The sequence below is a fragment of the Botryllus schlosseri genome, chromosome 15, assembly GCF_051294905.1.
Source record: "Botryllus schlosseri isolate E-star chromosome 15, Bs_hap1, whole genome shotgun sequence".
Lineage (NCBI taxonomy): Eukaryota > Metazoa > Chordata > Ascidiacea > Stolidobranchia > Styelidae > Botryllus > Botryllus schlosseri.
In genome coordinates, this window is record NC_137250.1 from 12856165 (window position 1) to 12881144 (window position 24980).

General features: G+C 39.4%; 2 protein-coding genes across 3 annotated transcripts in view; one reads left to right on the plus strand and one right to left on the minus strand.

Annotated features, from left to right (window-relative positions):
- Nucleotides 1-24980, minus strand: part of LOC145457346 (L-threonine ammonia-lyase-like) — a 237168-nt gene that overhangs the window by 179688 nt on the left and 32500 nt on the right. The gene's annotated exons all lie outside the window — the stretch shown is intronic.
- LOC145456818 (uncharacterized) lies at nucleotides 3437-24071 on the plus strand. The gene is made up of 22 exons (XM_080334936.1): nucleotides 3437-3633; nucleotides 4099-4328; nucleotides 4820-5070; nucleotides 5244-5413; nucleotides 5765-5859; nucleotides 5920-6069; nucleotides 6993-7502; nucleotides 7973-8114; nucleotides 8172-8275; nucleotides 9022-9239; nucleotides 12673-12844; nucleotides 13407-13493; nucleotides 13925-14063; nucleotides 15390-15562; nucleotides 16597-16767; nucleotides 16874-16986; nucleotides 17502-17666; nucleotides 17874-17986; nucleotides 19441-19654; nucleotides 21362-21542; nucleotides 21598-21722; nucleotides 23548-24071. The coding sequence occupies exons 1-22, from the start codon at nucleotides 3555-3557 to the stop codon at nucleotides 23621-23623; spliced, it is 3678 nt and encodes a 1225-aa protein (XP_080191062.1). The 5' UTR covers nucleotides 3437-3554; the 3' UTR covers nucleotides 23624-24071.

Genomic DNA, 24980 nt, shown 5'->3' on the forward strand with positions numbered 1-24980 from the left:
TATAAAGTAAGCTACAAGCCGTAAAATATCAAATGATAAGTTCATCGACAGTGCAAAATCTACGATACAACTGCAATGCAGACGTCCAAAATTTTTGACTTGGTAAACAATTTTTTCAAATTTTGACCTAACGCTACAATTCTGACCAAATTTTGACATGTCAAAAAGAATCGCCCTAGTTAGCACCTTAAAATTAATGTAAGAAGCTGTTAATTCAAGAGTCGACAGAAAAACATTTCCCGTAAAAGTAACAAAATCTGCTGTTTTCAATTCGGTCATCTAACTTTCATGGTTTGCTAAAAGTGCCCTCTTTTCCCGATTCCAAAATACGATAGGTGGTAACCCGCAATAAGGGGGGAATTTAAGAAAAGACATGGTCATAATGTTGATAGCCTGGTATATATCATATCACAAGGTGCGTAATTATTATAAGATGATGTCCGATACGTATAAATTGCTAAAAAACTACATTGCCACTTCACGCGATTTGATCGTATATAATTCCAAACATTTTGCCGAGCTCTAATTACTGCACTGAAACTGTCCATGACTACTACGCGTCCTGAAATTACGCACATGAACTATATTATGTGACCGTCACATAAATTATATGTTACCCAGACTTTCGTGGAAACAGATTTCTCACTCCATGTTTATTTTGTTCTATGTGTGACTCGCGGCGAAAACAGGTCCCGAATTTCCCGTTTCGGTCTTTCTCTCTGTGTGTGTATGTCTCTGTCTTATTGGAAGAACATAGTATACTTCTACTTGAAAAACTGAAATAACAAAAAGTAAGTAAGTAGGCTAAGTCACAAAATATTACGAAGTAGAAGTAGTAGAAAATTTGATTTACTTTAGTAAGTACTGCAAGTAGAGGAAAACTTGAGTACTTCGAAAAAGTAGAAGTACTTCGTTAGTGACTACATCTAACTATAATGAAAATGACCAAGATAAGATATTTTAGTAGGGTTACCATACGTCCTCTTTTAAGAGTATTTGTCATCTTTTTTGACTTTTTTGAAAGTGTCCTCGGAGGACGCCCAAATGTCCTCTTTTTTGAGAATTTGTCCTCTTGTTTTTTGAGAATATTGGGTAAATGTTCGTGGTAATTGGACTGACACTGAGATATAGAAAATCAGCGGCAAGTAACGGTCCGACGTGCTTTTCGGGACATGAGCTAGAGAAATGACCTTTTTTAGTCAACCGACCAATAAGTCGGGACAAATTTATCATATTTTAGGGATTTTACTCCAGTGTTGTAAGTAAGTATGAAAATTTTCAAGAAGTGTCCTCTTTTCAGATTCCCAAAATATAGTATAACCCTATATTATAGTTAGTGTAGCTTGAAAACCGAATAACGTAGTGGATGAATGAAAACACGCATCCCCAACGATAAGAAGACCAAATCTCGGATTTCAATATTTGGAGACGTGGACTCCCGATCTCATATCGTAACCGGGAATATGGCATTTTTAACTATACTTGGGAGTTGATCGAGTCTGATCCTCGGTTTTATGGGTCAAAGTATCCATAGGAAGTAGCAGGGCTGGGCAAAACGAGTCCGTGAGTACAAAGCTTCGATCGAGTCGAGTATTCAAGTTTCACCAATGATATATACATATGATATGATATGATATGTATATATATCATTGGTATCACTGATTAGCACGTCCAAACAGTAGGAATAATGTGAAACCTTCAAATAGGCTATCTATCTTTTTCGCTACCATAGGAAGAATATAATGCCAGTTCTACATCACAATAATGATAATTTGGTATTGTTTCGACCGTGCCTATTTCATTGCACTTTGTGAAAATGCCGTGAGTTGATCACGACGTCACAGTTCACACATAATAATGCCGTTTTCACTGACGCGTGTAGAGCTTTCTGCTACATGTTTCGTATGCTGCGATACGACCAGCAATCGATTCAAGACTTCCGTCACAGTGGAAAATGCATCCGAAAGAATAATTTTCGGCGATAAATTAAATATATTAGTGGCAAGGAATAAATGATTTCGGTACGCGAAAAAATCACCTACTTCACTCGAATCAATGGATTCAGATTACAGTATAGTACTGATACTCATCGAATCAATGTGCCCACCCGTAGGGAGGAGTTGCGACTCGCAGTGTTCTATTCAGCGATGCCCAACCAGGGAGGGATACCTCCCGATGCAGGGAATTTCTTAAAATATTGAAAATATAGGCCTACTTATACATCGTATAAATGCTATACTGAACAATATATTGTAGCACGCAAAGGAAAGGACGTAGTTTATTTTTGTCATTGATGTTTTTGCGGCATAGGCCTACACCGACTCGTGATATACATACGCACGAGCTGTGCGTATGCATACCATCAGTGCATGATGTGCATATGCCGTTGGACAAGGGAGGTGCACATATAGCCTTGTACGACTTTCTAAGTCTTGCACCACCCCTTCATGCTATTCCAGTAATACATGAGCCATGCCAAGCGGGGAAGTCATGGATACCAGTGTTACTAATCAGGTCTTTGGTCTGACCCGGCCGGGATCGACCCCACGAGCTGCCGATAAAGAAGCCGGACGCTTCACTATTACGCTGTGTTGTGCGGGTCACGGTGTAAACTTTCAGTCTGTTGGGTTGGATAGCTGTTCGATATTCTTGTTTTCTGGCAAATCTATGTAGATTTATTATTATGTGAATGGTTGAGGCAACGAATTTGACTGGTTTTTGTATTTAATGATCAACGAAAGAACAGCTCTCCATCTTTCTCCAGTATACGAATTCGAAGACCAGAAACGTGCGCGACTTGAAAATTAGACGTACCCTTTTACGACGCTCAAGTTTCTGGCTTTGTTTTTTGTTTTTGTCTGAGCTCAGTGGTTTGTTCGTTTCTTCAGTTATCGTGGTTGACCTGCTCCTGTGGCCTGTGATCGCTTTTCCCGCCGAGCTTTTGGTAAGCTCACATCGCTTTCGCTAACGCTGGAAGCTGAGTAGACCATTTTTGTTTATTCTTCATCAGAATGCGAAATACAAAGCGGTCAGAGCAGAGCCGTGGTAGTTAAGAGAGGGCTTCTGCGCTCGATTATAATAGTCGTATATAGTGCGGTGTCCGTCGCAGCCGCAGCTCGCAGGGAGTATTTAAGCTAATAAAAATATGCGATCTGCAGTGAGCAGTGGTGTTTGAGTGCCGAGTGGTATCGTGGTACCGTCAGTATCGTTTTAATATTGATTTGTTTTAGGAAAAATGTGTTTAAATTCTAACCATGTGAATTTTATTGTCGATTGCTAATGCAGGTATTTGCAGTGACGCTGACGGATTATTAGAATACCATCTTTTGTTCTATCGCAATCTTGGTGGTGTTTTTGGATTGATAAGAATATCAATGAATGACTGACTGACTGACTACCATATACGTGCATTCAAATTCACTGTACAATTGAAATAAGAAATAACGCTTTGCATTTACACTGTTTACAGTTGAATTCATGCCAATATATTTGCCTCAAGATTCTGTGTGAACGGTACCAGTTGTCATTCTCGTTCACGCAAACTTTTTTGCGATATGTCTGAAATCTGGTCGGTGATTTCTTCTGAGGCAGTGCAGAGAGAACCCACCCCACGTATCTTGACGGAAATTCAAGGTAAAAGCATCAATTTTATTTCTGTTTTAAAAATGGATTGGTTGGGTACAGCACTTAGGCACAGATTGACTTGAAGAACCTCCGTCAATAATCGATTTGTTTTGTTTCGCTGATCCCTTTTCCCTGTCATAATGAATAAGTTTCAGCTGTCCTGTTAGCCTACTGGTACAATTTTGCAAACCTTTCAACTGTTTACCAAGGAGTTCACTCAAGTGAAATGAGGAAAAGTTGTTTCCTGAATTATCCTATTACTCTGCTGCAGTCTTATTTTCTTGTACATAAATCAAGTTGATATTAGAGTTATTTTGCACATTACTGTCATTTTAGAAGTTCTACTTGAAATATGTCACATTTTGAAATCGATAGAAACACTGGTTAATCGGCGAAAATTTGTCATATTCCTGCTCAAGTCTTGGTCGAAAATTCTCTTATAAGCCCAGCTCCAATTATGATCTTCATTTTCAGATGTCATTTCTCGCCTTTGTCAAGAATTTTCAAACTCAGGTGATCCCATCACCGACGACAACCATCTTCTGCACAGGCTGTGCGTCAAATTGGAATACCTCCTCCAAATATGCTCCAAGGAAAAAACGTTACTTGGCGGCGATCGCCATTATTGGTATTGGATGTATGACTGTTTGAGACGGGCTAAAGGATTGTCGGAAGGACTTCGGTTTGTTCGAGCTAATAAAGAGGTAATGAAATTTCACTCTCTTTCTTGTTTCACCTGATCCCTGTCTGGACGAGCGCTGTCGAGCCAATTTGCAATGATCAGTCAATAGCTATTGGCAAGTCTTCACGGTATGAAAGTTGAAAATTTTATCCGCACTCTCATAGAAAAATTTGTCTGTCATTCTGTGATGGCGCAGTGGTGCGTTTTGCAATAAGCCTACTAAATGTTACTGCACGTCTGCAATGTTGCTCCGGAAACTATTGCTAAACTGTTTGTCAAACTGTTGATACCCAACTCCTCGAATGGTTCTAATATGCCTTGAATCATCTTTGAAAGTCATAACTGCGTTGATAGTAGACGGGTACAAATAGAATTTCAGTGTAAGTTACGAGTAATAGGCTTACCAGCAAGGCGATTGTAAAATTTACAATATCAAAATTTATAATTTTGCGCATGCAAATTTCTGTTATGGCATAATCCCGGCTATGTCTAAAATTCATTGATTTATTTCAGTTACGTACTGCGCAAGGACGAGGAAGAGCTCTCATCCGATATTCTCTCGTCCACCAAACTCTTGCCGACAGCTTCCAGAACTGTTTGATAAATCGCGGAAAATGCCTCGATTATCTAAAACCGATGAGCATTTTGATGAGATCCACACAGGTCGCAGTATTTCTCAACGCACTTTATGAGTTGAACGCCGTCAATTTCGACCTCATCTCGAAAGGCTATGATCTTGATTCAGCGTGGCCTACTTTTGCAAGGTGAGCTACTACGATAATTGTTAAAATTGTTGAGTATGAATACTTGTAAGACGATGTAAATGTATTGTAGGTTAGTAAATAGTAAAGTTAGCTTTACTGATGTATTGCTTATGCTAATTACGTTGATCTTGCCATCTGATAATTTTCTTGTGAGATGGATTCTTTTGATTCAGCAAAATCCACCTCTCCGGATCGGAACAATGGAGATTACCAACTGATCGAAATCAAAGATCCGGTAGCATTGGAAGCGGTATCTCTCATTTTACGTCGGTATCAATGCTTCAACAGAATCGCGAAGGTCAAAGTGTGCAAGTTTTCAACGGAGGTGATAATGAATACCAAGGTGAGTCATATCTGTCAGTAATTGCGATCTCGAATCTGTTTCGGAATTGAAGAGCTTACCGGCTGGTAGAGATCTACACACCAACTGTTGACATTCTGTAAACGGTTTTGGAATGGTTAATGGTTTTGATAATAGCGAGTCTGCGCTAATGGTTGCATAATGTCTGCAATGTCATCATGGATCACGAGTATCCACTGTTCATGAACATGTGATCAGTCATGTGCTCAAGAGAGTAAGTTCTGTCAACAAAATTCAGTGTGTATTTAGAATGAATACATGGTACAGTGGTCTCCTGCTGGTCACCACTGTGAGTAAGTGACCTGCTCTTAATATGTAAATCTGCACTTGCAGCTACCGCGAGCAGTGGAGCGGCAAGTGCAGACCATGTCGTTGAAGAACTTGTTTTAGAGCTGGACGAATCGGACCTACGACTACAGCGCCAAGAGGTTTGTTTCGATTCACAATTTGGTGTTCGACGCATGTTGGCAACATCCGTACCAACGCAGGATGCCTTGAAACGGCTCGAGGACGAGGCGAATAATGCGGCCAAATCGGCGGTCGAGAGACAGGATATCCTGGCTCGAGTGATATCGGACTTGGAGTCGAGAAACCAAACATTGCTCGGAGCGATGGAACAAATGTCCACCGAATTTCAGGTTTGTTTTTCATTCATTAAGTTTTGATTATCCTGACATCTTTTTTCATTCATGATATTGTTCATCCGACCACTTTATCAAATTTGATGAACGTTTTTGCATTGATTGGCGACAATCATGGACGTGGTAATTTTGATTGATTTCAGGTTGCAAGTATGCGCTCAGATTCGGATTCACAGCAGACCATTTTCTCAAATTTGTCGTTTTATCGAATTAGTTGGGTTTGTAAAACGATGTCAACATATTTGTGTTACTTGCGTTTTAGAAAAATCTTGCTATGTGGAATCTGCTGGCCGTCAGTCAAAACTCAATGCCTTTTGGGACAGACTTTGTTGTCAACTTAGTTCAAAGTAATAGAGGATTGTGTAATTTGTGTTCCGAATCTTATTCTAAAGCATTCTATAGCTAATAAGCTATAAGATGTATGGATCTAGAATCAGCACACCCTATACTTCAGATGAGTGGGCACAATACATGTATTAGCATCATTGTTACTGTATTGTCCAGTGCCTCTGATCTGACCTTGAATGATTGAAATTTACGATGTGGCTTTGAGAGTTTCAGACCACATGTACATCAAATTATTCTCCAATTTTCTGAAAAAGCTGAAAACTAACATGCGAGCGGTGGTCTGTAAAATTTACAGTTACCTATATGCGTATGCTATCACCCATCTGTCTATTTCACAGCTTTTTCAAAATCAAGAATCAAATTTTATGGAACCAGCACTGTCATCTGACCTTCCAATCACATGAAATACCGAAAAAATCGAAAAGCTCGTTTATATTTCTCGACTTTCTTTTAATCAAAAGCCAAATTTTTGCAACTATCACCGGTATTTGACTTTCCCATTCTGTGTAATAGCCTACCGAAAAACTTTTAAATATCAATGCGTTGAAACCGAATGATATTGTGTAATTCAGAATCGCGAACACTCTTGGGAATCGAAATACGGCCATATCCAATCCCAACTGGCCGAGACGGAACAAAGTGCGTCGGAACTGAAAGAGAAAGTCGCCAGTTTGGAACAAGACAAACGTACTCTGGAAGAGACCGTGTCCACAAGAATGACTATGATCACGAGCGGTTTCTCCGGCACCGACACGAACGCCATGCTCTATCAAGGCACAGCCGAGCGCGAGTTTGAGCTGGCGCAGGAAATCAAACAGCTGCAAAGCGAAAGGCAACAGTTGCAGGATAACGTACAGGCGTTACGCCGTGACCTGGCCGCTGTCCCGAGCAGAATCGAAGCCGAGAAGAAGACTTTGGAGTCTTCGATCGCGGCCAAATACGAAAGCCGAGAGAAAGACTGGGAGTATAGGGTTAGGATATCCGAAGCCAGAGCTGTCGATTCTGTGATCGAACGGCTGTCGATGGCGGCGCCTTCTCATTTTGCGGAAGAAAATTTTGATGCTTTATCCTCCGATGATAAGGTGAGTCACAACTCAAGTGTGTCCATGTCAAATCAACCACGGCGCTAGGTCTCAGATTTCCATGAAAATGTAAGGATAAATCACTTATCTAGTCATGAGCCACGACTTCAAGTTTGTCACAAACTTACCATCGATTGCAGAGTCACGTTTGAAAAAATTCCTTTTTGTGATCACTCAATCATGAAGTTCTATTAGTATTACATTGCATGTGATGGTGACGTTAAAAATTGTGATACAGGATCTATTTCGACCAGTTGTTAGGACACTCATGAAGTGTACAAATTAAGTGGTTCTGCTTAAAAAGTAGGTGTAGGTAACTCAGGTGAAACCACTCGTGCAAAACCTACTTACGAACTCTGAAACAGGAGAAGTACTTTGCTTCTGACCTCTTCTCTGTCCATGCATTGGCTCGCATACTACGAAGTGATACTCCATTACCGTCTCTTAGACTGGCTTCATCTTGAATTCAGGTTCAAGTTTTCGGAAGCAAGATAGCCGAAATAGCGAGGGAAGTGTCGGATTTGTGGCGCACTTCGTCAGCACTCCGGGAAGAAAGGCTTTTGCAACAATCTCACGATGAGGAGGATGCGCTAGAAAGTAGCCGAATGTCAGGTGGGAATCAGCAATAATACTGACGTTGGTGTGCTCTTGACTGTTGTGTTTTATCAGAAAAATTGGAAGTAGCCAGCAAGGAACGGGATGACGCGATAATCGATGTCAATACGATGAGGGAACAACTTGTCGTAGTCAATAAGGAACTGCAAAATATGAAGGTAAGCATTGTTACACAGTTCGTTTAATGCACCATTTCCTTGGATTTAATAATCCTTCATCGGGTATGGCGGCAATGATCGTGAATGAATGAAAACGTGATTTCATCAATGTACTCCTGTTACTATTCGAAGAAATGCTCGTTTCATGCGTTGAAAGTTGAACCTCAGTGAAATCTAGTGAACTTTAGGTAGTAGTGGTAGCCGTCTGCCAAGGTGCGTTTCTGGGTTGCACATTGGTTATGCTGAAATAGTACCCATAACCCAAGCTCTGTTGTAATATTATCTCAAGTAGATATAGCAATTTCCTAGGCACACCACTGCTATATTGTTTAGAATGAGTTGGTTAGAAAACTGGTTTGTTCTGATCCATTGCTGCAGATAATATTCAAAGTTACAGAATTACATCTGCCGCCATCTGTCGTGTTCTGACGATCCCACTTGCTATAACCATTCAAAATTGATGGACTTGGCAAATAAAATAGAGCTAGACATTCTTTTGTGCTCCGAAAACTGCAGAAATAGACGCCTGTGAACAAAATCAATTTGTTGGAACTGGAACTGGTGGTGATCTATTGGCAGCCTACGTAGATAGACAATGACCTGACATCAATAATCTATTGTGAAGAGGTGGCAACAGATGATGTCACAATCTCAAGTTGATATTTTTTTGGGATGAGGGATTTTAGCTCCTGGCTTTTCCACCCAATCTGCCACGTATCACTCTTATTTATTTTTTTCTGTCATAGCTGAAACACGAGACGGACTTAAGCAACCTTCAAAAAGAAAACGTGGAACTGAAAGAATCCAACATTCGCTTGCAAACCGCCGTCGAAGAATCCGAAACTGCTAGCAAAGCTTTCCGGGAGGAGATTGTGTTTTTACGGCAGAAGAACGACATCAAAGACACGGACTTGAAGTCGTTTAAACTAAAATGTGCCGATCTCGAGCAGCAATACTACGAAAGGTACGAAGGTTGATTGGCGTGGAAAGAATCGATTTTTTTTTTAATTTTCCATTGCCCCATTACCTAGTCTCATACAGCAGCGTGCTACTTATTCCACTGCCGGTACTGCTGTTTCAAACGCCTCTTGAAACCCAATAACGTCGATACTTGCCGTGAAATTTCTGACTAGTACTCAATATTTTTTTTTCATTTTGCAAGTGTACGTCATATCTTTTCTTTTATGCAAGCCACTTAGCGATTCACTGCGACGTTCTTTCGTGCTTACTGTGAATTCGTTTTCTCGATACTGTGATCAGTCTAGTCTGATGTGCTGGTGTAGTGGGTGTGTTTGAACCACGTAAATAGCTACGCTGGATGCAGAAGACCGCGTACTGATTGTAGCAATTAGAATTGAGTAGCGGTATATTACCAGAATTACTTTCCATGTGGCGCTTGTGTCTTTGTACAGGTACAAAAATACAGGTCCCTCTCACTCACATAACCACAGATAGTGTTTGGATTCTTGTAATTGTACTGTAATAAAGCCCCTTGGTACCACTTTCTGCGTAGCTCAATTCCTAATACTAACTAGTATGTAGTAATGAGATTGATACCAGGCCCTGACTGTTGACGAGCTGACCGATTGCTTGCCAAATCAACGATTTCGGTATGCTTGATGAACTGATTATATTGAATTTTATCTTGGATTTTATCAATTTTAATGTGCCCTGGAAGTTAATCGTACGTGATCACTGATCATGCTTTCCTAGCAATTACCTGTCACTCTAATTGATTTCTTCAATAAATTGCCTTTGATCCATGCAAATGGTATCCTGGCTAATTGTGCCCGGTTTGAGATTTGTTTTACTCGTCAAGGTTAATTCATTTCATGGAAGCAATGCTCGACTGATATCTTAATATCAACGAGTGGTGCTTGTAGTTGCAATAGATTTGTTCTTGCCAGCTTTATGATCACCAATCTGTCTCTGAACGCTTTTGCATGCACTGACAAATTACGTTGCACTCTCTTCCTATAACTGTTTAATCAGGGTTTGGTATGTTTTATAATTCACTTGTCACATTGCTATGGATCACATGATGACAATTGTGCGTGTTCATATTGCAGCTTTTATGGCGTTTGTCAACAATTTCACGATAGTGTTTGCTCAAGCTTGACTCCAATCATAGAATAATGTGCTTCTTGTTGAGTTTAAAGTTTCGGCTAAGTCAAGTACGGCCATCATTTGGCAGCTTTGCACAAGCTCTTCCAACTTTGAAATCCTTCGCTTCTAAAATGAGCAATTGATCCACCCTTTACATATGTGAACTGATTTCATTTCAATAATAAATTGAATCAGGTATCAGTACAAGCGAATTGTCAATGTGACCATCATAAGAAGATAACTCACTAGGGTTGGATTGCAAAAAATCCATATAGTGTGTCACTTCTTTGTTGAAGTCTTGTCATAGCTGTCAATCTGCCATGCTTTTAGAATTCTGCGTCACAATCGCCTCCGGTCCATAACATCGGCAGAAGTAACTTATTATTAAGTATATTTCAAGAATTACTTACTGACAGCCTTGGTTGCCCACATGAAATTACAAATGCTCTTCACCCTCAATGAGATGTAACGTTGGTGTTTACATACTATGTTGTTAACGTGTCGCCAATTACTAAACGACTTGAATTGTAGCTTTGTTTGACTAAAGGCAGTCCATCTATTGATTGCAGTTGTGTCTGAAGACTCTTTGCCTTTTGTTGGATTGAAATAAAAGAACAAATCATACAAATCAATACCTGAGGCTGTTTTGTTTTTGTGGTGGGATTCGGGGTGGCGCACGTTTCCGTAGACTTTTACTTCATCCAATACGAGGAATAAGAGTTTTGAGCAATCTGCTGTTGCTGAAATGCATCAATAGAAATTATGCTTCTCTGCACTCCTGATTTATTGATACTGCTAGCTGTATATGGGATGACACTGAATATGGGATGACATTATTAGTCACAGAGATGTATTTTGCAAGAACTGTGTCCAAACCGAGTTTGATCATTTATAGGGACTTTCATCACCTTTGTACTTGGGTTATATTTCAATAACATCGTTTATAACCACATTGTCATATTGGAAAGATCCATATGCAATTGTAGGAAATTCGTAAGTAATCCCGCATGCTTGACTTGAATTGATAGATTTGTCTCTTATTTCCTGTGTAGCAGTTGGTAAACTACTTTGCTTCTGACAGATGGTGACACCGCACTAAAAGTGTCGATTAATAATACTATCTAAGAATGTTTCTATGGATTTGAAACGTCGGAGGACATTCAGCATCCCACAAACTGCATATTCTCTTGAAACTCTTGCCTGCATTTACATCCTAACATGCAAGTGTTGAATAATTTATGGTGTTCCGGTGAATTTCCGTGAAGCTACAAATGGTAACGATTCTTTCCCAATCCGTTTTAGCCCCGTATATCAAATTATTGTCTCAAGTTCATGTTTTATGCGTCTCTGTGACGTTCTTACAATTGTTTCCATCCTAACATTCCTTCAATAATGAAAATAGTACTTAATGGAATAGGGTATCTTTCATGAAAGAACCCTTCTACGCTTTCCCCTCATTCCATTAACATTCTCTGCATTTTTAAGCTTGATACCTGATGCAGTCTGCCATCTGATAATAATGCAACTGGCCTTATTTCCCGCAATGATTTCTTTGCAGTAACATAATGATCCATCGTAATTAATAGTACTGGTTATAGTTTAACAGTTGAATAGCTCTTCACAAATTCTAATTCAATGTACGGACCGCTTGTAACTCGTAGCACAGTATGGGAGGTTTGGTTAGAATATCTCGATAACTCCGGTAATTGAAATAATTATCGATCAGTTTCTAAGTAATATAACTGCATGCTTCCAACCTCACTTCTTCCACTGCCGTGCGTGATTGTCTTCATCAATTATACATCAATTACAGAATACCAAAAGAGTGAAATGAACATACCAGATTAGGTATGATATTGAGCTAAAGTGTGAATTAATGAAGTGTGAAGATATGGTTTACTCCCACTGTTGAGTTTGAAATTTATTCATAAAATTGTAGCGTCATACGTAATAACTGGTTATAATTATGATTGTGGTTTGTACAGTTGTTTTGTAGAAATTCTCTATTTCAAATTCATGAGTCAATACTATTCTCAGTTCTCAATCCATTATTATCCTAACTGTTCAACTAGCCATTTCTCAGTGAAGTAACTGGTTGTTTACTGATCCAGACACGAGAGTAGAAGTAATACCATGGATTTCTACTCTATTATGAGAAGTAGCAATTTAGAATACATGTTAGTGTTACCCGGATAGTTCGAGCTGAAGTAGACAATGAAAGGAACAGCTGGTACAGGCCTATATCTACATCTGTAGATATTAGATTTCAGAATGAATCTTACGGTTCACAGGAACGCACAGTGGGAAAGTGAAAACGTTGAAGCGCAGCAATCGTCAATCAGAACGCTGCAGGACACGATAGCTCGATTAGAAAACCGAATCCTGGAAGATGAGAATCTTCATGGTAAATGCCTTCAAGAAAATCAGGGATTGAAGGAGCAAGTGGATGAATTGAGATCCGATGTGAGTTTAAAATCATGCTTCTGTTTACAAGTATAATCATGTTGATAACCAGCCTTCTAAACTTCGATATTGGTTTCAAATAAGTTTTAACCCTTAGACTTATCAGAATCGGGCACATTAGTACTCTGAACCAAATTTAAGAAAGGTTAAAAATCTTTCATGCCTAGATGACTTACTGACTAGAATACCATCTGTTGTGATAGAATGATATACAATGCACTATTCCCGGTAAAATGTCATTATATTGTTTTGAAATCATTACCTGTTCTAGAAACTCCATATATTGCAAGAGTTTCAGTACGGTACATACTTCTGATTCTTTCCATTTGGTGACCAAAGATGCGCAACTACGGATGTTTAAGGCATTTCTGTGAAATCGGTACGATGCATTGTCACAAAGCACTGTAAAACAGCTCTGGCACAACATTAATTTTAGCGTATTATAGGTTAACTGGCAATATTTTCCTTATAGTTACTTACAAGGTACATATATTTGAACATCATATATGACTTCATAATGATTGATATTCGAATACTTGAAGTCGTATAATTTTTATTAAAGATCCAGAGCCGTGCCTTGCTGTCGGAACAGCAGTCGAACCGCGTTGACGAATTGTCATCTTCTGTGAAGATATTGCAGCAGGAAAAGGTTAATGTCACTTTCACATACTCATCTAGATAATTTCGTTTTGAAAAATGTCGGTATCAATCATAATTCGTAGGTGCTAACGGAAAATGATATCGTTTTTGACTACCGTAGTGAACGTGCATAGCTGGAATTTGACTCTGAAATAACAATGTTGTTATATTTTTATATTGTTCATTATTCAATCAGCTTTCCCTTGTGAAGCCAAAGCGGTAAAATGATTATTCTGGTTTAGTAGTTAAGTAATGAGACCTTGAATGATTGCTATGCAGTATGCACAGGTACTGATCCTTGATTTTGTTACCTAATAGTGATTATATAATAATAACAATAACAGCAGTTGCAGTACAATTATGACACCCACAACTACGTCCTCTTGATAATAAATCTGTGACTTGACAGGTTTTGTAACGTCCATGGATATCCTATTTCAGGACGCAATCCACCAAGAGCTTGCGCTTGAAAAAAGCAAAGTTCACGAAGAAAGTCAAAAAAATTCACAACTTTCCGCCGTCATCGCCGGTCTTACGGGTGGCTTTGAAAAAACGGAAAAACAATACCAAACACTGAATGGTAATGTAACATTTTTTTGAAATTGGTTGCTATGTTTTTAACATGTCGCATCTTCGATACAGCCGGAGACTCATGCAATAAGATTAAGTTATACTTAATGTCACAATTAGGGTTGGGACTTCGGGATCAAATTTGAAATCCCGGGATTGGAAAAGTATTAAAATACACATACAAGCTACACAATAGGGCTTTTCAAAAATTACCTTTTTTTCCTGAATCTTGCTGGCTACGTTATTAAATCGTTAGGTTGCCTTAAAAAACGACGCACACGAAATTTGAATTCATTCCCATCAATATTCATTCCCATCAGTATTTCAGACAGCTAGCAAAATGCAATGACTTTATCATGCTTCATACTTCGAAAAGGCAACTTGACTTGAGTTGTTACTTGACTCGTGACTCGACTTGGCTTAACTTGACTCGACTTGACTCGAGTCACCTCCAAAAATCGAGTTGACTTGACTCAAGTCCCCTTTGAAAATCGATTGACTTGACTTGACTCGAGTCGAAATGTGTAATGACTCGAAATAACTCGTGACTCGAAGGTATTGACTTGATCCCAACACCGTTAGACAGCATATACGAGACGACAATTGCATCATATCAACGTAAAAACTATTGCGCCAAAAGATCGCAGCCATCGGACATATGACACGTGAGAGCGATTCGGGTGTTTGGAGTGGCTTTAGAGTGAATTTTACGTTGTCAAATCCGAAATAAGAAATTTCCAGTTAAATATTGGCGGAACTTGAAATTTCAAAATGCTGACGCTGTGACGCAGGCTGCAGAAAATGTTCTTGCGGGCCGCATGTTTGAGACCACTGTTTTAGACAATCAGCCGAGTTTGTGACACTGCTTTATTACCAAAATAAGAGATATGGCGCTACGTAAGCCTTGGTAGATGCTGTTTACAAATCCCGGGATTTCATCGGGATTGATCCCGGGATCGGGATTGCTTCAATTCCCGGGATCCCGGGATCCCAACGCTAGTCACAATCTCTATGGCACCACAATAGTAAAATTGTGAATAAAATACTATCTAGTTTATGTGCCTCCCCCTCACCTATAAATGAGAGGTGGTCTGTAACTTTTCAAAGTGCTCTACTAGGTTTATTCTACTTTCACTATTTACTCAAGTTCTTATCATTGTAGACTGATTCTACTTACAGTTTCAGTTCCTCATGCAAAACTAGGCCTGGAGTACTCACTCTTATACTTGTACCTGTACTCTAGTGACGTTACTTCTACTTCTGACAACCTTTGACTATAACATTTGCCTATTTGATAGGTACTAATCTATTTCAACTGGCAAATCACTTCTTTCAGAAAATCTCGCCAAGAAAGACCACGAATCTGCCGAGTCCCAAATCAACGCTATCCAAGCACGGATCGAAAAGGAAAAGCTGGCTGCGGAAAAGAAATACGAGGAATTGTCCGGAGAAAACGAAAGCCGTAAAAGAATGGTCTCCTCTCTCGAAAAGAAACTTGACGATCTAAAGGTATGCAAGTGGCTTGGGCATCTGTAGCTTTGTTTTTATTTGAGCAAATCCAGAACTGGTCGGTAATGAAGTAGCACTGCAATTTTTTTTGATTACTTTCATCACCTAGTCAAGTTGTTATATGTGTAAGACTACTTACACTTCTGATTTCTTTTTACAGTTTGTATTTTGCAAAGTAACGTGAGTAGAGTGAGTTAGCTTCACTTTCGTTAGTGAAGTCGTCACGAAAACCGCATGAAATAGCCCCCCCCCCCAGCCCCCCGTATCATGTTAACTAAAAATATATTTTCAGTGTGTAGTGTCCTTCAGGATTGTAACCAAGTCACACAGTTCTGAGTCATAAGTCCATCTCAATTTTGTCAAGTCGAGTCATTTTTAATTCACCACCTAGCCAAGTCCGAGTCCTAGTCAGTAGAGTGTCGAGACTAAGTCATAGCATTTTGACTCAAGTCTGACTCCAAGTCATTGTGTTCACTGTTAAGTTTTGAGTTCAATCCGGCTTAAGACACATTTTTCACACTTATTTTACCACAATATTGCTCGAGTGATATACAATGGCTCGCATTCATAATATTGAAATTTTCCTCAGTCCTAACAGTTTCTGGCCCTATTTTCCAAGTAACAGGACAGAAAGTCGAAATACCAATCATGTGGTGACTTTACTATTCTTCGAAGTTACAATGAAAAATATGTTTTGGCTGTCCTACTCTCGAGTCATGTGACTTGGTTTGAGTCATGCACTATGACTCAAGTTGAGTCATTTTACATATTTGAAAAAATGACTCTAGTCAAGTCCAGTCATCAAAAATCGTGACTCGCGATATGTGTTGCGAATTTAACTGCAAAAAGCGTGTGAGCCCTCGGCCAAATCTACATTCCTACATTACTGATTGCAAGACTATTAATTTTCTACTCGCACTTGATATAGTTTTGACATGTCTTGGAAATCACTGCTTCTACTTGAAATTCACGGTGCTACTTCTACATGAGTAGCAATGCAGACTACTTTGACCACATTTGAGCAAATCTTTCAGCTGGAAAATGCCTCGTTGCTGAATAAGTCGCGGAATTACGACGAGATCGAATCGAGCCTCCGAAAGGTTGCTGCAGAAAGTAAAGAATTTGAAAAATCTCTTAACGAAACGGAACAAGAGTTGATTTCAATCGCAGAGAAACTGGAATCGGAAAGGGTTCTGTCGTTGGAGGTATTTGCGAAGGCTTGAGATTGGCACGTAGCACAAAACTACAAAATGAAGTCGCCGTTTTACCATCGAATCATTCCCTATGCCTGAATGTAAATTTTCAATTTAGTTGAGGAAAGAAATCTCATGCGGTATGGAGCGTGAGGAGAAAATGAAGGCGGAGATGGCCGACAACGAAGCGATATCCGAGGAACTCAAAGCCAAACTCATTCAGCTTGTCCAGTTAGTGGAGATGCTTTTGACTGTTGCCAAGCTACTGTATAATAAGCAATTCTTTAAATTCATCACCGTAACCCCAATTCCTGTTGATGATGGTAATATTATGAAAATCTAATGATTTCAAATTTAAAAACATTTTCCCCGAATGAGTGCTGATGGTAGAAATGGTAGCTGTTGAGTGTTGATATTTGTTTACATATTGATTGTAGCTGTTCAGTGTTCATTTACGAACTTAAAAACAGTTTGTGCGCATGTTATTGACTTCTTGATTCGTATTTTCAGTGGTGCATTTGTAGTATTTAGTCAGACATACTGTGTCTGTGACCTGATCGAGTAGTAAGTAATTTCGTACTCCAAAGACGCAATAGTGCTACGTTATTGATCACCTCTGTGCAAATTACTACGCAAACCCTGTGCATTGTGCAATGATATAATTCACCTAGATAAAGAGTATTGTGCGTGCCACCGACAGCCGATTGCTATGCCGCTTTTTTTGATCAATTGATTGGCCTTCACAGAGAGAAAGACGCTCTGTGGAAGGAATTAGATGAGCTCAAGTACTTTCAAAAGCTTCAGGAAGACGGCGACGACACGGAAGCCAGATGGATGGAAGATCAGGAAGCGAGATTTTGTCTGCATTGCGGTGTCGAGTTCAGCATCATCGTGCGGAAGCACCATTGCAGGTACCAGACATGATAGAGTACGAGTGATATCAAAATTTTGTGCTGATACGAATATCGTCAATGATATGTAACATACTTTAACCAAAAAACCCATATTTTATCCTGATTGCAAAAAAGAGGCGAGATATTTCAGCTATAACTCCTAATCAGTGACTGTGATTCGAAAAAATGCGTCGTTTGTCTAACTTAACTGAAACTATTTTGCAGGGTATGTGGGAAGATTTTCTGTAAGAAATGTTCAAAGCAATGGATCAAATCGGCGGATGGGAAACTTGAAAGATGCTGTCTTGGATGTCTGGAAAGACACAGGAATTCCAATGGTGAGTGCGTGTTGTGAATAGAATACAGTTGATTGACGCTATGTTTCTTATCTTATGAGTATTGGAAATACACTGCTAAAGTACTGTGAAAATTATTCTTTTTTGTGAATATATTCTGCATGTCTTTGAACAGTCTGGTCCAGTGGTTCTCAAACTTCTTTAGACACGCCCCCTTTATGATAGTGAAATATTTCGCCCCCTCCCCCTTACAGTGTTGGGATCAAGTCACTACCTCCGAGTCACGAGTCATCTCGAGTCATTGCAGATTTTGACTCGAGTCAAGTCAATCGATTTTTGGAGGTGACTCGAGTCAAGTCAAGTCACTCGTTTTTTGGAGGTGACTCGAGTCAAGTCAAGTCAAGTCAAGTCATGAGTCAAGTCACAATTCAAGTCAGATTGAATTTTTGAAGTATAAGTGATGATTCAAAGTCATTACATTCCGCGAGCTGTGTGAAAGACAGATTAATTGATCATTTATCTTGAATTAAATAACGAATATTTAGTTAAGTATACATGCAAAAAGACGTTCCATCCCCTCACGCACACGTATAACTGCTAATAAAATACGAGAGGAACTGCTCATCTACAATCTACATGCTACAGTCAGTTCTTATCAGCCAAAATATAGGACCTAATGCGAAGCTTCGAGAAGTTGAAACAAATTGATATGGTACAATAGCCTACACTACCCATCTACCCATCCGTCAGAATATACACGCACAAACCATATTTGTTCGATTTAAATCATACAAAAGGTTTGGTAAATGTGAGCACTGGGCAACGTAAGCATTGAGCCGTCTAAGAAACAGAGACACTTTGCTATTTAGATTAATCTTCTACTACTACTTTGACAACGTAGGCTGTGATCGTTTAGTTTGTGGTCGATTTATTTGTGATGTAACAATGGAGAATCAGTATAGCGTAGAATCAGTGAATGACTGGGTGCTCTCACAAGTGACACCGGCGTATCTCGAACAATCCGAACATACACAAGACACAATAATTTATTCAACAGCGTTTACTGGATGACTTGAAATTTACTCGTAAATTTTACTCCGAGTCACGAGTCAATGCACACTTCTGAAGCTCCGAGTCAAGTCAAGTCAGTTTTCCAAAGTGACTCGAGTCAAGTCAAGTTATCCGAAAAAGTTGACTCGAGTCGAGTCATGACTCGAGTCATCCCAACACTGCCCCCTTATCGCCATGTGTCAAAATTGAACCAGAATGCTCGAAATCCCAAGGGATAGTTTGTTGCCATGGAGAGAAAAAACTATGAATTAGAGGTAAATTTTCCAGTTGAACACAGCTTTGCGCTACCCTTCAGATGCTTTCACGACCCCTAAGGGTTTCAGAACCACTGGTGTGGATACCGGTTGGTTATTATCATCCTTTTATGAGCTGCAAAAATTAGCAGATTGAAGTTCAATCCTGTCAATGGCATATATTCGTTTCAGAAGTTAAAACATTGACCGGTGTCTCCCTGTCGCCAAGCAAGTCGCCGTTCAGATCCAATACAGCCACAAGCAGCAATGTTTCCTTAAACGACGAAGACTTTGACAATATCAGTGATGATGAGATATCAAAGACCGAGGAACAGATATCAAGTTCCGTTCTTGAGAATTCTTCGATCTATCATACGGCGAATTCTAATTTCGGTGAACACTCGAGGTAACGTGCAGTGTTCTATGTTCAATGTTCGTCTTATCTTGTTGCAAATTAGCCGCCGTTCGTGGTCCCGATGAATATTTATTTTTTTCAACGATATTTACGTGCAAAATCCTTTTCCAGAATCCCTTCTTTGTGTTAACGTCAGTTTAGTAGTTTCATGGGGAAAGTTATCTTTTACTGAACATTCTACGAAACCGTAGTGATCAGTGCGATGACTGCTATTTTCAAAATTGGATACTATTTGAAATGTGAGGGGACAAAACTAGGGTCAGGTGTAGAATACGGCCACCTCGAGAAAGTGACCCCCATGACCATCACCGATTAATGCTGCACATGAACATCTCAAAACTCTTAGTGTTTCACATGACATCAATAAATGCTTCCCATGAACACGTCAATTTTTTTTTGCCTGTGTAGAGACGGATATTAGGGTTGGGGGACGGGGGGATATTAGGGTTAGGTTAGGGGCAATATTAGGGTTAGGTTAGGGGTAATATTAGGGTTAGGTTAGGGGTAATATTAGGTTCGGGGGAATATGAGGGTTAGGTTAGGGGCAATATTAGGGTTAGGTAAGGGGTAATATTAGGGTTAGGTTAGGGGTAATATTAAGGTTGGGGGACGGGGAAATTAGGGTTGGGTTAGGGGATATTAGGGTTAGGTTAGGGGTAATATTAGGGTTAGGTTAGGGGTCATATTAGGGTTGGGGGACGGGGAAATTAGGGCTGGGTTAGGGGATATTAGGGTTAGGTTAGGGGTAATATTAGGGCTAGGTTAGGGGTGATATTAGGGTTAGGTTAGGGGTAATATTAGGGTTAGGTTAGGGGTAATATTAGGGTTGGGGGACGGGGAAATTAGGGTTGGGGGACGGGGAAATTAGGGCTGGGTTAGGGGATATTAGGGTTAGGTTAGGGGTAATATTAGGGCTAGGTTAGGGGTGATATTAGGGTTAGGTTAGGGGTCACGCCAATCCTAATATTACCCCTAACCTAACCCTAATACTGCCCCTTACCCAACCCTAATATTCCCCCTAACCCAACCGTAATATCCCCGTCCCCTAACCTAACCCTAATACCCACCTACCCAACCCTAATATTACCCCTAATATCCCCGTCCCTCAACCCTAATATTACCCCTAACCTAACCCTAATATCCCCCTCCGCCAACCCTAATATCCCCCCTACCCCAACCCTAATATTCCCCCAACCCTAATATCCCCCCTACCCCAACCCTAATATTCCCGTCCCCAACCCCAATATCCCCCACCCCCAACCCTAATGTCCACCTTGCTAACCCTAACATCCCCGTACCGTAATAACCCCCCCCCCCCGCCAGCCCTAATATCAGTCTCTCCACACAGGCAAAAACAATTTATTTTGACGTGTTCATGGGAAGCATTCATTGTTTTAATGTGAAACACTGATCGGTAAAGGTCATGGGGATCACTTCTCGCGGTGGCCGTATTCTACACTTGACCCCAAAACTATTCACTGGTCACACTCTGCAGTTCGATTATGATGTGAAAATCGTGACTGAGCTGCATTACAATTCTCGAAATTGTTGGTATATTCCGTGCATGTCTCATAAGCGTAGTCAAACATTGTGTCAAGAATTTACGCAAGCATTCATGATTTGCCTTATCATTTTCGATATACTGAGTTTATCTAACCTTAGGAGATATATATTCGTATTTTAATTGCTATTTTTCAGTGACAGTATTTCAAGCATTCCGAGCGATGAAAATGATCACTATTTTGAAAACGAGGTTACGATATCTGCCGGCGATGCGTTAAATCTCCCCTACGACGTCACAGACGAAAACACTGTGATTTCATGGAAGTTTTGCACCGATAAAAATATTGATTTTGGAGTTTCGTATGAAAATTCTGAGGTAATGTGATAAAAGCCTCAATATTGTGACATACCCATGACTTGCTGTGTTTCAGGCGGCAGAGAGGGTAGTTTTAATCGTAAAACGCCGGTGTGACTCGCACATCAATCCCGTTCAGGGAGAAATTTCTGCAAAAGCTTCTGGAATATATGTTTTGGAATTTGATAACAAATTTTCGAGGTAGATTTTGTTACTATATACTATTAGATTATATGCAAGCACAGGCTTGCTGTTTTACCCGCCGAGGGAGGAAAATATGACAATGTCAAGCAGAGTTGGATCAATTGTAATTTGTAATTGAGCTGAATGTAATTATTTACATTTTTTCATGTAATTGTAATTGTAAGCATTTCTATTTTGTGTAATTGTAATTTGATCAAAATTTTGCTCAATTACAATCTCAATTACATTTTCATGGAAACCTGACAATCACAACATAAAATAATCATTTAATCAATCATTTATTCGTCGCACCACTGAAAATCCGGTACGAACCAGGATGACGACGAGGGGCCTTAAGGCCTTAGTAGACAGTCACCACATGTAATAATTAGCCTATTTACATCGTTGTTCTATGCGTGCTGCGTTATAACTAGATAATTCAGTCATGCTAAACTGTTTCCCATACTTCAGTAGCAGCAGAAAACTTTGTGCATTACAATATAGGCTAAACCAGTGGTTCTCAGACTGGGGGCGTGCCCCTTGGGCGGCGTGAAAGCATCTGAACGGGGCGCGACGCTCCAGTGAACTGAAATCTTTTCAGCGCTTGGCCCATTTTATGGTTGTTGCTCGGTGTATAGTCTGAATTGCGCGTTGGAGAATTCTCTCATCAACAATCATAACCTTCCATACCATCAAACTATAAGTAAGGATTGCTAACTTTCTGGTTTCATTGTGTGCTATGACGATAAGGGGCCACGAAATATTCACTGTCATAAACGGGGGCGTGTCTAAAAAAGTTAGAGAACCAGTGGACTAAACTAAATCTTAATATTTCCAAAATCGATGAACAACAAACAAACTCTTCTGAAACCTGTGCTGAACCATTTCCTACACCACCGTAAAAGTTTTTTAAACTCTGACCAGTACCGAGGCTTGTTGCAACAATAGTAACAACAAAAATTCAAGTTTCCAACCACGGCTTCATCAAACTTGATCGCGCATTTGTAGAGATGTTATCCCAATCTTACCTTCAATCTTGGCCAAATTTACTGGGGCCAGAAACTTTTCGCACCCTAATGTTCATCAAATGCAATCTAACAGTTTCCGAGCAAGTGAAAATGTAAATGCAAACCAAAATATTGTAATTCTTAGTTATCAGGAAGTTCTTTCCTTTCCCATTTATTTTAATTTTACACATCTAATCGGTATCATCCTTATCGCCTTACCAATTACATTTCATTATCCTGACTCAGCTATGAGTAGCCTAATCGTTTGATTACATTTCATTGACTGTCCTGTAGCCTATTCGCTATTAGTCGCTCAAACCTTTGGTTCTTAATAGTCGTTTGAAACATTTTTCTGTGCTTGTAGTGTTCAGTACTCAGGATAAGGAATAGTTTGATTACGTTCGAGTTATTTTTAATTAAAGGGTATTCTACATATCAGGAATTAAACATGAATGGCTTGAGATTGTTGCTAATTTCGTCACTACGGTTATCAAAGAACACCTCTTTACTGAATCAATTGCCTGTTTAAAAGTAATTGTAATTAAAATTGTAATATATTACATTTTTAACAGTAATTGTAATTTGATATTTTTTAGCATTGAGTAATTGTAATTGTAATGTAATTGAGACATGCAAGGAAGTAATTGTAATTGAATTAAAATATAGTAATTGATCCAACTCTGATGTCAAGATACAGTAGAATGTAATGATTAGAAAGGGCCAGACCAGGCTGGACGTATTCAGGCGATGTGCTTTCAGCACCGCGCTTGCGTTTATTCAAGCTTTACACCGATTTATATTTGTCACGTATTCAATGAAAATATCTTCTTTTTAAGATTTACATCTAAAGTTCTCAAGTATTCAATTGAGCTGAAAAAGCCTTCCGGAAAATTGAAAGAAGTGAAAGGGTAGACAGAAGACAAGGATAGGCATTCTGTATAGGATGCATATATTTTTCTACATCTACTGTTTATGTTTTGTGAAAAGTTCTTGGAATTTTGCTGGTGAACTGAAAAGAGAGGCGATATTTACTTTGCCTCGATTTGTTGGTCATTTTCAATCTAGTATATTTCCGCCATTGAATTTACGACACGATGCCTACCGAAATTTAAGATATTTCAGTTTAGTACTCTTTACTATTCAGTCCGAGTGTGACTGCAATTAATGAAATTATTTTCTAAACTCTTGTTCTTGCACTGTTAAAAATCGCCCTAATGCCAGTTAATGAGGGTATTTCTGCCCGGATAAACTATGTGATGCCTATAATGATGGTACATTACATATAGCAATTCCTTCATATTTCATAGATCCTATACAGAGCTGTGTACTGTGCGTGATCATGTCATAAACATGCCCCTGACAGATCCAGTTTCAAGCTTAGCCTCAATTTTGTGCTATAGGCTCTTCACATGAGCATATTGTAAGCAGCTGATAGTAATGTCACTCCACTGTAATTAGATTTTCTGCCCGACTTATCACATCAGATTTAAATAAAAAACCTCATCATCGCCATAGCCATCGAGTATGTTGAACAAACATTCATGTCCCTATCTAATATCCTTCATTAAAGAAGCTCTCAGCCTGGGGGTCCACACACACTCATATATATAAGAGGCCCAGAGGGGCACTAATAATTCTGTTTTGGCTGAATGACTAATGATATAAACAGAAGTGATTTCGAAAATACCGTGATACAAGAGCTAATTTTGCCCAGTCACGAGAATTTCACTCGTAAAATCAATTTTTTTCAACTTAACAAAATCTGACGCGTGAAAAGTCAATACAGTCTAGATGTCCCTGATACCTTTGCCTCTATAATGATCAATTGATCATACTGTTGGATAACAATCAGTTCAAATTATGATTAACAATACCGAAACCGTCCATTGAATTGTTTTACTCAGTACCGTCAGCATGTCAATTTTCTCTGGCGTACCTCATTTTTTCTGACAAAATTGTATGAGATTTAAAACATCATATCATACATTACATTGTGTGCAGGCTACGAACTTATATATCCGTCATGTCCAGTGCAATATTATAGCTGAATGATACAGTTATTGCTTGTTTATAAATATACAAGAAAAAAATGAGTTACAGTATGAGCTTTGTGTATATTCGTGAGAATAAGCTATGAACGTTGTGGTGAAAAGATGAAGCAAGCGTACGAGTGGGTCTTGTTGGCTCTGACATGGCCTAAGGTTACGAAATTAGTCATAGCTATTCAGAAATTTTCTAGAAGTAGCATTGTCACTTAATTTCGTGGTCT